This window comes from Bubalus bubalis, chromosome 3, assembly GCF_019923935.1.
Source record: "Bubalus bubalis isolate 160015118507 breed Murrah chromosome 3, NDDB_SH_1, whole genome shotgun sequence".
Taxonomy (NCBI): Eukaryota; Metazoa; Chordata; class Mammalia; order Artiodactyla; family Bovidae; genus Bubalus; species Bubalus bubalis.
In genome coordinates, this window is record NC_059159.1 from 88,432,343 (window position 1) to 88,448,548 (window position 16,206).

Genomic DNA, 16,206 nt, shown 5'->3' on the forward strand with positions numbered 1-16,206 from the left:
CACTTCATTCTACAGCAAGATCTAACACAACATTTAAAGCAATTACACTCCAATAAAAAAAAAAAAAAAGGAACTTAAATGTATCCTTCATTTGGAATGAGTGAATGGACAATATCTTCACTCCTGGAGTTAAAACTTCTACCTATGGACTGATGACTCCCATTTTTAAACTCCAGTTCAGCCCTCTCAAGCGGCTCCAATACTACTTCTCTAACTTTATACTTGAAAACTCCATTTGAGTCTCCAATGGTTTCCAATTATCCTTGTCTTAAAGTAAACTCTCTGTAATTCTCCCTCCCAAACCTGATTTTCTACCTTTATATCAACTAAGTGAACCGATTCTCTGTTCCTTTCAATGGCAAAACCTGAAAATCATAATTCAGTATTTAGACACAATTCAGCCTTGTTTCTCAGAAGATTACAATTTGATCACTAATAAACAGATTAAGTTTTTTCATGAAAGAAAATTCTGGGCCTTTCCTGTGTGGAGGACTGAGAGAGGAAGAGGGCCTTTCCTGTGTGGAGGACTGAGAGAGGAAGATGCCATCAGGTTGGCGGTGAGAAGATAATCCAAGCCCTGTTACTCCACCTTGGCTGCAATTGGAAATTGAATCTTTGTCTTTTGAACGTGGACTTGATATTTAAAAACAGCCCAAAGAGAGTGCCCTGCAACCTATTAGAAGATGGAGGACTTTGGACATTTTGGATTGAGCTGAGAAACGAGTTGAGCCCATCTGGACTTCTAACCTCCAGAGCCATGAGATACTAAATGGGTCACCTCTATCTCCTCCCTCCCCCTTCTCTTCTCTGCTTAACTCTGAATCTCTTTGGGTGTTCCAGGCTGTGGAGAACACTTAGGGAACTAATCATTGGCTAGATTGGTCTCTCTCCTTTTGACTCCCCACCTCTTCCCCTGGTCACCTCTATCTCCTTCTTCCCTCTTCTCTTTTCTATGGAGCTCTGTGAACCTCTCTAAGTGTTCCAGACTGAGAAGAGCAAATAGGGAATTGATTACTGGCTAGATTGCTCTCTCCCCTTTTGATTCCCCCTTTTCTCCTCCTGGTCACTTCTATCTCCCTCCTCCCTCTTCTCTTCTCAATGTAACTCTGTGAACCTCTTTGGGTGTCCCTCACAGTGGAGAATCTTTACACCATTAACCTAGATGTTTTATCATTGGTGCTATATGGATGGAGAAGTCTTGAGGCTACTGTAAGAATAAGACTGAAAGCCAGAGGCAGGAGGCTTAAATCTCAAACTTGAGAACACCAGAAAACTCCTGACTCCAGGGAACATTAATCGACAAGAGCTCATCCAAATGCCTCCATACCTACACTGAAATCAAGCTTCACCCAAGAGCCAATAAGCTTCAGAGCAAGACATACCAAGCTAACTCTCCAAAAACGCAGGAACATAACTCTGAGCACAAAAATACAGGTGGCCAAAAGTCACACCAAACCCATAGACACCTCAAAACTCACTACTGGACACTTAATTGCACTCCAGAGAGAAGAGATCCATCTCCATCCACCAGAACACTGATGCAAGCTTCCTTAACCAGGAAACCTTGACAAGCCACTTGTCCAACCCCACCCACATGGAGGAACCTCCACAATAAAGAGGAACCACAAACTTCCAGCATACAGAAAGGCCACCCCAAACACAGCAACCTAAACAAGATAAAAAAGGCAGATAAATATTCAGCATGTAAAGGAACATGATAAAAGCCCACCAAACCAAACAAAAGAGGAGGAGACAGGGACTCTACCTGAAAAAGAATTCAGAAAAATGACAGTAAAAATGATCCAAAATCTTGAAAACAAAATAGAGTTACAGATAAATAGTCTGGAGACAAGGATTGACAAGATGCAAGAAAAGTTTAACAAGGACCTAGAAGAAATAAAAAAGAGTCAATCAATAATGAATAATGCAATAAATGAGATAAAAAACACTCTGGAGGGGAACCAACAGTAGAATAACTGAAGCAGAAGATAGGATAAGTGAGGGGAAAGATAGAATGGTGGAAATAATTGAAGCAGAGAGGAAAAAAGAAAAAAAGAATTAAAAGAAATGAGGACAACCTCAGAGACCTCTGGAACAATGTTAAACGCCCCAACATTCAAATCATAGGAGTCCCAGAAGAAGAAGACAAAAAGAAAGGCTATGAAAAAATACTTGAGGAGGTAATAGTTGAAAACTTCCCTAAAATGGTGAAGGAAATAGCCACCCAAGTCCAAGAAACCCAGAGAATCTCAAACAGGATAAACCCAAGGTGAAACACCCCAAGACACATATTAATCAAATTAACAAAGATCAAACACAAACAACAAATATTAAAAGCAGCAAAGGAAAAACAACAAATAACTCACAAGGGGATTCCCATAAGGATAACAGCTGATCTTTCAATAGAAATTCTTCAAGCCAGAAGGGAAAGGCAGGACATACTTAGTGATAAAAGAGAAAAACCTACAACCCAGATTACTGTACCCAGCAAGGATCTTATTCAAATATGAAGGAGAAATCAAAAGCTTTACAGACAAGCAAAAGCTCAGAGAATTCAGCACCACCAAACCAGCTCTTCAACAAATGCTAAAGGATCTTCTCTAGACAGGAAACACAGAAAAGGTTTATAAACTCAAACCCAAAACGACAAAGTAAATGGCAATGGCATTATACTTATCAATAATTACCTTAAATGTAAATGGGTTGAATGCCCCAACCAAAGGACAAAGACTGGCTGAATGGATACAAAAACAAGACCCCTATATATGCTGTCTACAAGAGACCCACCTCAAACCTAGGGATACATATAGACTGAAAGTGAGGGGCTGGAAAAAGATATTCCATGCAAATGGAGACCAAAAGAAAGCAGGAGTAGCAATACTCATATCAGATAAAATAGACTTTGAAATAAAGGCTGTGAAAAGAGACAAAGAAGGACACTACATAATGATCAAAGGATCAATCCAAGAAGAAGATATAACAATTATAAATATATATGCACCCAACATAGGAGCACCGCCAATATGTAAGGCAAATGCTAACAAGTATGAAAGGGGAAATTAACAATAACACAATAATAGTGGGAGACTTCAATACCCCATTTACACCTATGGATAGATCAACTAAACAGAAAATTAGCAAGGAAACACAAACTTTAAATGATACAATGGACCAGTTAGACTTCATTGATATATGTATAGGACATTTCACCCTAAAACAATGAATTTCACCTATTTTCTCAAGTGCACACGTAACCTTCTCCAGGATAGATCACATCCTGGGCCATAAATATAACCTTGGTAAATTCAAAAAAATTGAAATCATCTCAAGCATCTTTTCTGATCACAATGTGGTGAGATTAGATGTCAACTACAGGAAAAAAAAAACTAGTAAAAATACAAACATATGGAGGCTAAACAACACTCTTCTGAATAACCAAAAAATTACAGAAGAAATAAAAAAAATAAAACAAAATATGCATAGAAATGAATGAAAATGAAAACACAACACCCCAAAACCTATGGGATACAGTAAAAGCAGTGCTAAGGGGAAGGTTCATAGCAATACAAGCCTACATCAGGAAACAGGAGAAAAATCAAATAAATAACCTAACTCTACACCTAAAGCAACTAGAAAAAGAAGAAATGAAGCACCTCGGGGTTAGTAGAAGGAAAGAAATTATAAAAGTTAGGGCAGAAATAACTGCAAAAGAAACAAAGGAGACCATAGCAAAAAATCAACAAAGCTAAAAGCTGGTTCTTTGAGAAGATAAATAAAATTGACAAACGATTAGCCACACTCATCAAGAAACAAAGGGAGAAAAATCAAATCAACAAAATTAGAAATGAAAATGGAGAAATCACAACAGACAACACAGATATACAAGGATCATAAGAGACTACTATCAGCATCTATATGTCAATAAAATGGACAACGTGGAAGAAATGGACAAATTCTTAGAAAAGTACAACTTTCTAAAACTGAACCTGGAAGAAATAGAAAATTAACAGACCCATCACAAGTATAGAAATCAAAACTGTAATTAGAAATCTTCCAACAAACAAAAGCTCAGGGCCAGATGGCTTCACAGCTGAATTCAACCAAAAATTTAGAGAAGAGCTAACACCTATCCTACCCAAACTCTCCCAGAAAATTGCAGAGGAAGGTAAATTTCCAAACTCATTCTATGAGGCCACCATCACCCTAATACCAAAACCAGACAAAGATGCCACAAAAAAAGAAAACTACAGGCCAATATAACTGATGAACATAGATGCAAAAATCCTTAACAAAATTCTAGCAAAGAGAATCCAACAACATATTAAAAAGATCATACATCATGACCAAGTGGGCTTTATCCCAGGGATGCAAGGCTTCTTCAATAGCTGCAAATCAATCAATGTGATACACCACATTAAGAAACTGAAAGATAGGAAACCATATGATTATTTCAATAGATGCAGAGAAAGCCTTTGACAAAATTCAACATCCATTTATGATTAAAAAAAAAAACCCTCTAGAAAGCAGGAATAGAAGGAACATGCTGCTGCTGCTGCTAAGTCGCTTCAGTCATGTCTGACTCTGTGTGACCCCAAAGATGGCAGCCCACCAGGCTCCCCCGTCCCTGGGATTCCTCAAGCAAGAACACTGGAGTGGGTTGCCATTTCCTTCTCCAATGCATGAAAGTGAAAAGTGAAAGTGAAGTCGCTCAGTTGTGTCCGACTCCTAGCGACCCCATGGACTGCAGCCTACCAAGCTCCTCCATCCATGGGATTTGCCAGGCAAGAGTACTGGAGTGGGTTGCCATTGCCTTCTCCCAGAAGGAACATACCTCAACATAATAAAAGCCATATATGATAAGCCCAAGAAAACATTATCCTCAATGGTGAAAAATTGAAACCATTTGCCCTAAAGTCAGGAACAAGACAAGGATCCCCACTCTCACTACTACTATTCAAAATAGTTTTGGAAGATTTAGCCATGCTTTTGAACTGTGGTATTGGAGAAGACTCTTGAGAGTCCCTTGGATGGCAAGGAGATCCAACCAATCCATTCTGATGGAGATCAGCCCTGGGATTTCTTTGGAAGGAATGATGCTAAAGCTGAAACTCCAGTACTTTGGCCACCTCATGCGAAGAGTTGACTCATTGGAAAAGACTCTGATTCTGGGAGGGATTGTGGGCAGGAGGAGAAGGGGACAACAGAGGATGAGATGGCTGGATGGCATCACTGACTCAATGGACGTGAGTCTGAGTGAACTCCGGGAGTTGGTGATGGACAGGGAGGCCTGGTGTGCTGTGATTCATGGGGTTACAAAGAGTTGGATATGACTGAGCGACTGAACTGAACTGAACTGAACTGAATCAGAGAAGAAAAGTAAATGAAAGGAATCCAGATTGGAAAATAAGAAGTAAAACTCTCCCTGTTTGCAGAAGACATGATCCTCTACATAGAAAAGCCTAAAGACTCCACCAGAAAATTACTAGAGCTAATCAATTAATATAGTAAAGTTGCAGGATATAAAATTAACACACAGAAATCCCTTGCATTCCTACACACTAACAATGAGAAAACAGAAAGAGAAATTAAGGAAACAATTCCATTCACCATTGCAACGAAAAGAAGAAAATACTTAGGAATATATCTACCTAAAGAAACAAAAGACCTATTTATAGAAAACTATAAAACATTGACAAAAGAAATCAAAGATGACACAGATAGATGGAGAGATATATCATGTCCATGGATCAGAAGAATCAATATAGTGAAAATGAGTATACTACCCAAAGTAATCTATAGATTCAATGCAATCCCTATTAAGCTACCAATGGTATTTTTCAGAGAACTAGAACAAATAATTTCACAATTTGTATGGTAATACAAAAAACCTTGAATAGCCAAAGCAATTTTGAGAAAGAAGAATGGAACTGGAGGAATCAACCTGCCTGACTTCAGGTTATGCTACAAGGCTACAGTCATCAAGACAGTATGGAGTAAGCTGAAGTTTACTGGGTGGTGGGGGTGGGGGGCAGGGAAGGAAGTGCAGAGAGAAGGGCTTGTGCCCATCAGTCTTTATAGACAAGTTCAGATTGTCTACCCATTGTTCTGTTTGTGCATTTTAGTTAATATTGCTGTGTATTAACAAGCAAGTCCTAATGCCCAAAGTATATCAGAAGTAGAAGTAGTAAAATAACCCCTTAATGAATGCCCTTTTGTTGGCTTTTAGGAAGGGCTGTGTCTTCTGGGAGTATCTATGCTAATCCACCTCTTAGAACTAGATGTACTCTGGTACTTAGTCGCTGAAATGCTGGAGGAGTAAAAGGAAGGGTGAGGGGAAGGGCTCTTGGCTAATAGCTCCCATTATCTGGAAGACAGTTTTAGGTTTTAACTATAGGTCTGTATGTGCATTTTTGTGAAGTACCTATGCTTATTGTGGACAAGCTTCATTACTTTGCAACATCTAGGCTTTTTAGATGTCCTGAGGTGACAATGTATGATATAAAGTAGAGCTAGTGAATTAACCAATTTGTAAATATCTTTGTTAGAATTGATTTTTTTAAAAAGGCAGCATCTTGGACCTGGAATTATTATACCTTCTCTGAGAAATGTACATCAGGACTTGCTCATCTAGGTTGGCAGTTGAGGGGAGGAAGGAAGTATAGAGGGAGGGCTGTATGTGGCTGTGTTCACGTTTATATTTTGATGATAACTATTGATGTGCGTGCATCTCCTGGCTGTGCTATAGGAATGCATTGTTTAACAATTCAGCAGAAGCATACCTCCTTGCTAACATCGTAATAGTTTCGATCAGATGATGAACCCTCCTAGAACTATTATGCTTTGTGTGCTCTGTTGCTTTATGTCTCATTTTAATTGAACATTAAGGGGATGTAGTATTTTAATCATAGCTCTGCCAATATGTTTATCTAGAGGCCTGTTGCCATTTTTGTCTTTGAAATTTTTGTTGCCAAGAAAGGCAAGATTACATTTTTTTCCTTCCAGATTGAGTTGGTGTAGTGTATTCTTGGTTATCAAAATACTCATAGCTTTGGGACTTTGAAATGGTAAATATTCATGATGTGTGAAACAGCATGATACATAACTGTAGGTCTTCATTACATAAAAATGGATGCTTAGTTGTGAAGATACACAAACGAGACCTAGAAGGACATGTCACGGTAAACTGCTTGTGATTCTGAATGACTTCGTTTTTTGCTTCTTGTGCTTTTTGGTTTCGTATTATGCACATGTTAACTTTTAAGAAATAAATGTTATTTTAAAAACCTTAAAAAAAAAAGACAGTATGGTACTGGCACAAAGACAGAAATATAGATCGATGGAATAAAATAGAAAGCCCAGAGATAATGGACACCTTAACTTTGACAAAGGAGGCAAAAATATACAATGGAGAAAAGACAATCTCTTTAACAAGTGGTGCTGGGAAAACTGGTCAACCACTTGTAAAAGAATGAAACTAGAACACTTTCTAACACCATACACAAAAATAAACTCAAAATGGATTAAAGATCTAAATGTAAGACCAGAATTTAAAAAAACTCCTAGAGGAAAACATAGGCGAAACACTCTGATATAAATCACAGCAGGATCCTCTATGACCCACCTCCCAGAGTAATGGAAATAAAAACAAAAATAAATAAATGGGACCTAATTAAACTTAAAAGCTTTTGCACAATGAAGGAAACTATAAGCAAGGTGAAAAGACACCCTCAGAATGGGAGAAAATAATAGCAGATGAAGCAACTGACAAAGAATTAATCTCAAAAATATACAAGCAACTCCTGCGGCTCAATTCCAGAAAAATAAATGACCCAATCAAAAAATGGGCCAAAGAACTAAACGGACATTTCTCCAAAGAAGACATACAGATGGTTAACAAACACATGAAAAGATGCTCAACATCACTCATTATCAGAGAAATGCAAATCAAAACCACAGTGAGGTAGCATCTCACAGCACTCAGATGGTTGCTACCCAAAAGTCTACAAGCAATAAATGCTGGAGAGTGTGTGGAGAAAAAGGAACCCTCTTACACTGTTGGTGGAAATGTAAACTAGTACAGCCACTATGGAGAACACTGTGGAGATTCCTTAAAAAACTGGAAATAGAACTTCCATATGACCCAGCAATCCCACTGCTGGACGTACACACCGAGGAAACCAGAACTGAAAGAGACAAATGTACTCCAGTGTTCATTGCAGCACTGCTTACAATAGTTAGGACATGGAAGCAACCTAGATAGATGTCCATTGGCAGATGAATGGATAAGAAAGCTGTGGTACATAAACACAATGGAATATTACTCAGCTATTAAAAAGAATGTATTTGAATCAATTCTAATGAGGTGGATGAAACTGGAGCCTATTATACAGAGCAAAGTAAGTCAGAAAGAAAAACACCAATATGGCATATTAACGCATATATATGGAATTTAGAAAGATGGTAATGATGACCCTATATGTGAGACAGCAAGAGAGAGACAGATGTAAAGAACAGACTTTTGGACTCTGTGGGAGAAGGCGAGGGTGGGATGATTTGAGAAAACAGCATTGAAACACGTATATTATCATATGTGAAATAGATTGCCAATTCAGGTTTGATGCATGAGATAGGGTGCTCAGGGCTGCTGCAATGGGATGACCCTAAAGGATGGGATTGGGAGGGAGGTGGGAGGGAGATTCAGGATGGGGAACACATGTACACCCATGGCTGACTCATGTGAATGCATGGCAAAAACCACCACAATATTGTAAAGCAATTACCTCCAATTAAACTAAATAAATAAATAAAAGAAAATTCTGACCAAGAAAGTCCTATAGCAGAATGTTCTTTCCTTCCATGAGTTTCTGTTCCACTATGACATAAAGCACCAAATGTGCCCTTACTTTATGCTATACAAAGACCTGATGAGAAAAATGGACACGGGATCAAATGGGAATTTATTTTACATTCATCATTAATAACCACGTGAAGGATGTTATGAAAGCCATGAACCTTTACAACTTCAGTGATGAGAATAACTGGTTAAGATGGCTGATCAAAGTCTACACCAAAGACAAGAACTTTGCTTCTACAGTCCATGTGCGTGCACTTCGATTTAACCCTACTTTATTGCTGGATAAATCTGTTCAATGCAGTACTGTCAGTCACAAAACCAACACAGATATATTCATTGTTTAGATCCAATAGTCCAGATATAAAGTTTTTTAAGAACTACAGAATTTTAGAGCTGGAAGGGATTGTTGAAATCTTAGTTCAATCCTCTTGTTATTTAGGTGCAGAAACTGAGGCACCCAAAGTTATAAACTTGCCCAGGACCACTCTGTCCTATCTGACCATTATAGCTGATGCCTTTGTCTCTTGCTGGAAAGCTGCATGTAAGACATTTGATAGTAATGATGCTGTAGACCATAAAAGTGGATTGTATCCAAGTGAGGACAAAGCCAAGTGACTTAGGAAAAGACATTCTCCCTCTAAATACAGTCTACATCTTCCTACCATTGTCCACTTAGTGCAAGCATCCATTAGTACTCAGGGAAACTACTGGAATCGCTTCTGAACTGGAATGTCTACTTCCAGTCTCTTTTGTGCAATCCATCTCTGGAGTGATCCTGCAGCCAAACCTATTTTTTAAAATCCTGAGTACAACTTTATTTTCCCCTCCCTAAAAGTCTCAGTAGTTCCTCTTGGCTCTAAAACTATAACACTTTATGACACCCAGCATGATCTAGCTCCTGTCTAACTGCACCTTTATTTTTCTTATCTTCTAATACTCTTCTCCTTGCACACTAGTCTCTACACTGACTTTGTTCTTTCTTTGAACACACTACGTTCCTTCATCCTTTAGAGCCTCTGTACTGGCTGTTCCTCCTCTCTGATTCACTATTCCCCTGATATTACCACAGTTCTTTTCTTCCTGTCATTCAAATGTCCATCCCCAAGTGGACTTCCCCAACCTTCCAATCTGAAGTCACCACTGATCATTTAATTCTCTGCAGAGCACTGATCACTACCTGATATTATTTCCTTTGAATAACTTCTCTGTTGGTTTGTAATCTGGTTTCCTCCATTAGAACGAAAGCTTCAGGAGAATTAGGTTTTGGTCCTATTCATCAATATACCCCAGTCCTGAGAACAATTCTCATGGTCAGTTATTCTTGGAATGAACAATGTTTTGTCTCCATGTGCTAAAAAGGCTTTTAATGGTTTCAATCATTTCCTCAGAAGACAGAAATCCCTGCCCACCCACCTCACCCCCACTTCTGATTGCTCCCTGAGAGTTTTTAGAAAAGATATGGAAATGTGGTTTACCAACTGTAATCCTGCAAGAGTATTTTTTAAGAACAGTACAGTGCTGCAGTGGAGTAATAAAATCTCAATAAGGAACATAAGAATGCCATCAGCTACTACAGGCACCTTAGCTTAATAGGATGCTAACTGTGGTCACTATCTCTTAAATCTCAGTTCGAGTGAAGATTAAGGACAGTGATGAAGAAACCGTTTATAAGATACATAGCATTCCTCTCACCACTTTGGAAGTCAATTTTAAACATCTAATTAAGATCAAAGCGTTGAGATTTGAGGTTATTTGAATAAACAGGAAAATGTGATCTAAGGAGAACTTTGAGAGGATCCAGGGACAATCTGAGACCTAGTAACCCACTTGAATGGTCTGCTGGGTTTACACCCACTGTTTATCCTGATGTGATCCTTAGTTTTTGTTTGTTTTAAATTATTTCTGGCCGTGCTATGTGGCATGTGGCATCCTAGTTCCCCGATCAGGCATTGAACCCACCTGCACCCCCAACCACTGGAAGTGCACTGTCTTAACCACTGAACTGCCAAGGAAGTCCCTATCCTTAGCTTCTTCTTTCAGAGAGAGCCTTGTCACTTTTCTTAAAAAGAGCAGGGACTATCCAATGGGAAAAACTGGATGAACTACATCCTTAGGAATGAAAATAGCCTGCTTGGATCAGGTAGAAACAGTAGAAGAAGGTACCATGACTCCAATAACCATGTGAACATTATGGAAACTTTAACTTTCTTATATTGATATACTCTGTCTATACAGTGATTAACAATAAAACCTTAAAAGCACATGAGCTGATAATTCAGTTGAGCTAGAAAAACTGGTAATCTAAGGAGATCTTTTCTCTTTTCAGTTTTGGGGAACAAGAACCCAAAGAAATGCTGTATATAGCAAGTACAAAGAATAGAAATACAGAGTGAATCTCTGGAGAAGAAGTGGCTCAGAAGAGGCCTAGGAAGCTGTCCAGGGATTAACAAGTGACCTTAGAGGCTTAACTAATATGAGGCCCTCAAGTTTTTCCAAAACAAGCAACTAAAAGGGGAATATTTAATTGAACTGTTCTGAACTTCTTAGTTTGAAAAAAAATTGGAATGTGATTATGAAAAAATTCTTTCTTATGAAATTTTTCGTTTGTATTTTTGGCAGTGTTGCTTCTGTCATGGTCAAAAGCCAAAAAAAAAGCATTGAATTACTTGAAGACTCTAGGTTCTCATAAAAAATTCAGTGTCAGTTTGATTCTACAAGCTGCAAAGAGTTGGCTCATGCTATTGGTTTTAAGTAATGTTAGGTCAGCCTTAGCCTGCATCTGTCCAGGGAAATGCTCATAATGATAACAAGGAAGTTTTGGGCTGTTTCTGAAGATCTTAAAGGAAAGAGCAGGCAGACATCTGCTCATGATGCTTTAAGCATTCACATCTACTTAGGATAGTCTGGACCCTTTCTATTATCCTTAAAGCTTGAAAGAAAATGAATGGTAGTTAAGGAGATTTCTTTAAAAACATCATGTCTGTGTGTTTTTCATATTTTATAATTCATTTAATTAAAAATGTTTTCATTATGTTTGCTTTTGTGTATGTTTTTTTAATTGGAGTACAGTTGATTTACCATTTTGTGTTAGTTTCAGGTGTACAGCAAAATGATTCAGTTATACATACATATATCACTATTTTTTCAGATTCTTTTCCCTTATAGGTTATTATAAAATATTGAATACAGTTCCCTGTGCTACACAGTAGGTCCTCATTGGTTATCTATTTTAAATATAGTAGTGTATATATGTTAACACCCAAACTCCTTATTTATCCCTCCCCATCTCCTTCTCCTTTGGTAACTATAAGTTTGTTTTCTATGTTGTGTGTCTTTAAAATGATTTTATATATATATATATATATATATATGTATACATATATAACACACACATATATATCACCACAATAAAAAGGATCAAAAAGAAAACCAATGAGCTATAGTATATTTATACCAAAATTTTTTCATACTGTAACTACAACAAACTGTCAATTTTTAAAAAATGTAATAAAAGTCACCAAAGCTATTTGATCTTTTTAATTAATTGGCAGTTGAGTGAGGGGTGTGTGTATGTGCATGGTGAAGAAGACAATGCTATGGGTTATGTTATATGTCACTAGTATCTTAAATGGAGATAGAGAAATGAACTAGGCAAAATATTCTATTGAACAATTGCTTCTACTTCTAATTATCATCCCTTCTAGTCACTTTTGTTCCTGGTCAGGCATTTATACAAAATTATACTGTTCACCCATTTTAGTCTTTCTCATCTCATTTGTCTTCTGGCCAGGGGTCACCTCTACTGTCCATCTCGCTTTTTTAAAAGGAAAAATTATCGAAGTATAGTTGATTTACAATGTGTTAATTTCAAGCATACAGCAAAGTGAACCAGTTATACATATATCCACTCTTTTTTTAGATTCTTTTCCCATATAGATTATTACAGAGTATTAAAGTAGAATTCTCTGTGCTGTACAGTAGGTCCTTATTAGTTATCTTAAATATAGTCATGTGTATATGTTAATCCCCAAATCCTAATTTATTTTTCCACTTCTGTTTTGCCTTTGTTAACTAAAAGTTTGCTTTCAACATCTATGACTTTATTTCTGCTTTGTAAATAAGTTCATTTGTACTATTTGGATAAAGAAGATGTGGTACATATGCACAGTGAATATTACTTTACCATAAACAAGAATAAAATGATGCCATATGCAGCAACATGGATGGACCTAGAGATTACCAAATTAAGTACAGTAAGTCAGACGGAGAAAGACAAATATTGTATGATATTGCTTATATGTGGATTCCACTGTACATTTTGGGGGGGCATCTCAGTATTGCCAGACTAAGACCTAACAGACTCTGGACCACGTTCTCTGTAAGAGCAAGTTCTCTAATCTCAGTTGAACCCCCTCTGCTACAGCAACGTGGTCTTCAAAAGTTTTCTATATCCTCAATTTGTGTCTTTCTCAATTTGTGTCTGTTTTTAAGAACAGAGTTTATGTCCTTTCCTTCTATCAAGATTCCTTCTCTTCTTGTCATCCAATGTTGGCTTTGGGACCTGTGGCATCAGGTCTACTCTTACCTGTAAATATCACCAAGCTTGCCCTCCAGATCAAACTCATCTCTCAAGGCTCTCTTATTTAAAAAACAAAACAAAAAAAAAGCAACACATCCTCCCACCCTTCTGTGGCTCTACAAATGATGGAGTGTCTCTGTTAACACTTTATAAGAACAACAGACCTATAGATTCCATTTCTTTGTTAATATGGTTTATGTACTGCCATCTTGATTTCATTCCTGATACACTAGAGTAACTGCTTCTGGCCTGGAGAATTCCATGGACAGAGGAGCCTGGGGTCGCAAAGAATTGGACATGACTCATTGACTTTCACTTTCACTTTTCTCTCAAAACTCTCAGTGTTCACACTTTTGATAATGACATTCACCATTCTTCTAGAAGACCAGTACTTATTTTGCATTCAACAAATATTTACTGTATGCTTGATATATACATAAGTTCTAGGCACTAGGGATGAAGGAGTGGATAAGGTAAACAACACTCTATCTATGCTTAAGGAATTTACATTCTAGAGTCAGGTAACAGAACATAAATAATGACTCAAATAAGATAGGGACTTCCTTGGTGGTCCAGTGGTTAAAAGTCCCTCAGCCAATGCAGGGGATATGGGTTTGATCCCTGGTTGGGGAACTAAGATCCCACATTCCTAGGGGCAACTAAGCTCACACACCACAACTAGAGAAGCCCACACTGGGCAAAAAAGAGCTTGCACAGTCAAAAAAAAAAAAAAAAAAAAAAGCTAAATATGATTGATTGACTATTGTGAGAGCTGGGGCCAAGCAATGGGACAACTATATTAGATAAAGTAGTCAAAGAAATCTCTTTGAAGAGGTGGCATTTGAGCTGAGATCAGAATAAGGAAGATGCCCATCATGCAAACAACAACAAAAAATAACATCTTTAAGAAACTGATTCAGAAGCACCAGAGCTCTAAACATGCATGTAAAACATTCCTTTACTCCCACTACAAGTCATCACTCTAACTAAATTACTTGGGAAGTCTTACAGAGTGACTTTAATTTTGACCTCTTATATCTATTTCCTCCTGTTTTCAGCCTTCATTACTTCTCGCTCTCCACTTGTTTTCTGTTCCAGTGCATCCCTCACATCATTACAGAATTAAACTTCCCAAAGTGGAACTCAACAATATCCTACTCTGGTGACCCTCCATTAGTCACTGAAGGAAAATAAACTTGGAAGCTTAATATTCAAATCTCTTCATGGTGTAACTTCAAAATATCTTTCAATTCTTCTCTTCCATACTGCTAAGCACAACCCTCCATTAGTCACTGAAGGAAAATAAACTTGGAAGCTTAATATTCAAATCTCTTCATGGTGTAACTTCAAAATATCTTTCAATTCTTCTCTTACATACTGCTAAGCACAATCCTATTTAAATTCGTGTTCAGAACACACCTTCAATATTCCTGTCTCCAAAGTTGCCTGTTACGTCTCCTCCACTTGGACTGGCTATCATCTCCTCCCACCTAGTCTGGGCCAATCACAGCCTTCCTAGGCTTCTCAGCCCTACGTCAAATCACCTCCTTCTGGAAGGCCCTTCAGATTTCTCTCTGCTTTTAACCCACAAGAATCCCTTTCTTTCTACATTTGTCAGCATCTATCTTCTCTTGCTATATCCCTTACCATAACACAGATGTTTTAAGACAGCAACCACATGCTATTGATCTTTGTAGTAGTTCAGTGCCTCACATACAGTTGGTATTGAACAGTATTTGTTAAACGAATTAATTTATCAAATCTGAGTTTGATGAACTGATGTTTATTTCATGATTCCCAAGTGGTTTCTCTTTTCTCATTTCTCTTTTTGCTTTCAAGAGACCTAGATGTGAAGCCAGAAAGCAGAGAGGAAACACAGTTCTTATTTTTAAATAGTGTAGTTAGTTTCAATCTGGCCAAGTGATTAAAAGTTTGTCTTGAGGAACGTTAAAAATAACTATTTTTTTAATGTATATAATCCATATACCATGAAATAAATAACTCTTGGTAATATACTAATTAGTTGATATCTGCTCAGGATACATGAGACTGCTTAGCATTATTCAGGGCTTACAAAATACATTATCACAATCATAGAAGGTTAATGCTTACCACATTACTGCATGTTCTATATCGGATATTTCTTCCCTCACAGCTCCTGGGGGAAGGGAAAAAAAAAACAACTCATTACCACCAACGAAAGGCCCCAGATTTCAATGGTTCTCTTGAAAGTCATTTTCCTCTTTAATACCAGTATAAGAGCCTCTGTTTTCTTTTGAGTATGCCCTTGTAGGAGTTACTATCAATAACTAAATAGAGCAGATCTAAAGAAGCTGAATACGCAAATTGACTTCTCCATTAGACTTGAAACTAAGTATTAATTTTGCTTCAAAAGTTCTCAAAATAAGTATAGCAAGTTCCCTAAATATGAACCTTCAAGTTGAACACATGCAAAGATGTGAAGGTGAGTTCACACAGCCAATCACGTAAGCTAGCTCATGGGTCTGGTGCGCATTGCCACCTGTGTGAATCCTTTACAAGTGGCTGTGCTTTTGTGTACTTAACTGTAAGGTACTGTATAGAGCACAGAACCACAGTATCTTTATTTCAAGCCCAGGATGTCAGGAAGCATACAAACAGCAGAGATGTAGCTGGTCCTGCTAAGAAGCACCAGGAATTGGAGGCCCAGAGAAAGGATAAAGAGAAACAAGAAGTAACTGAAGAACCAGCGAGAGTCATGATGGGGTAAATGGCAAAGGGATTTTCCTCATTT

At 37.7% G+C, this 16,206-nt stretch overlaps 1 protein-coding gene across 3 annotated transcripts in view; it reads right to left on the reverse strand.

Annotated features, from left to right (window-relative positions):
- Positions 1–16,206, reverse strand: part of ADAMTSL1 (ADAMTS like 1) — a 1,120,403-nt gene that overhangs the window by 411,423 nt on the left and 692,774 nt on the right. For all 3 annotated transcript variants that reach the window (XM_025279016.3, XM_044939811.2, XM_044939812.2), the window contains one exon: positions 15,546–15,591. In XM_025279016.3, coding sequence (XP_025134801.1) covers positions 15,546–15,591 — 46 coding nt within the window. The remainder of the gene's footprint in view (positions 1–15,545; positions 15,592–16,206) is intronic.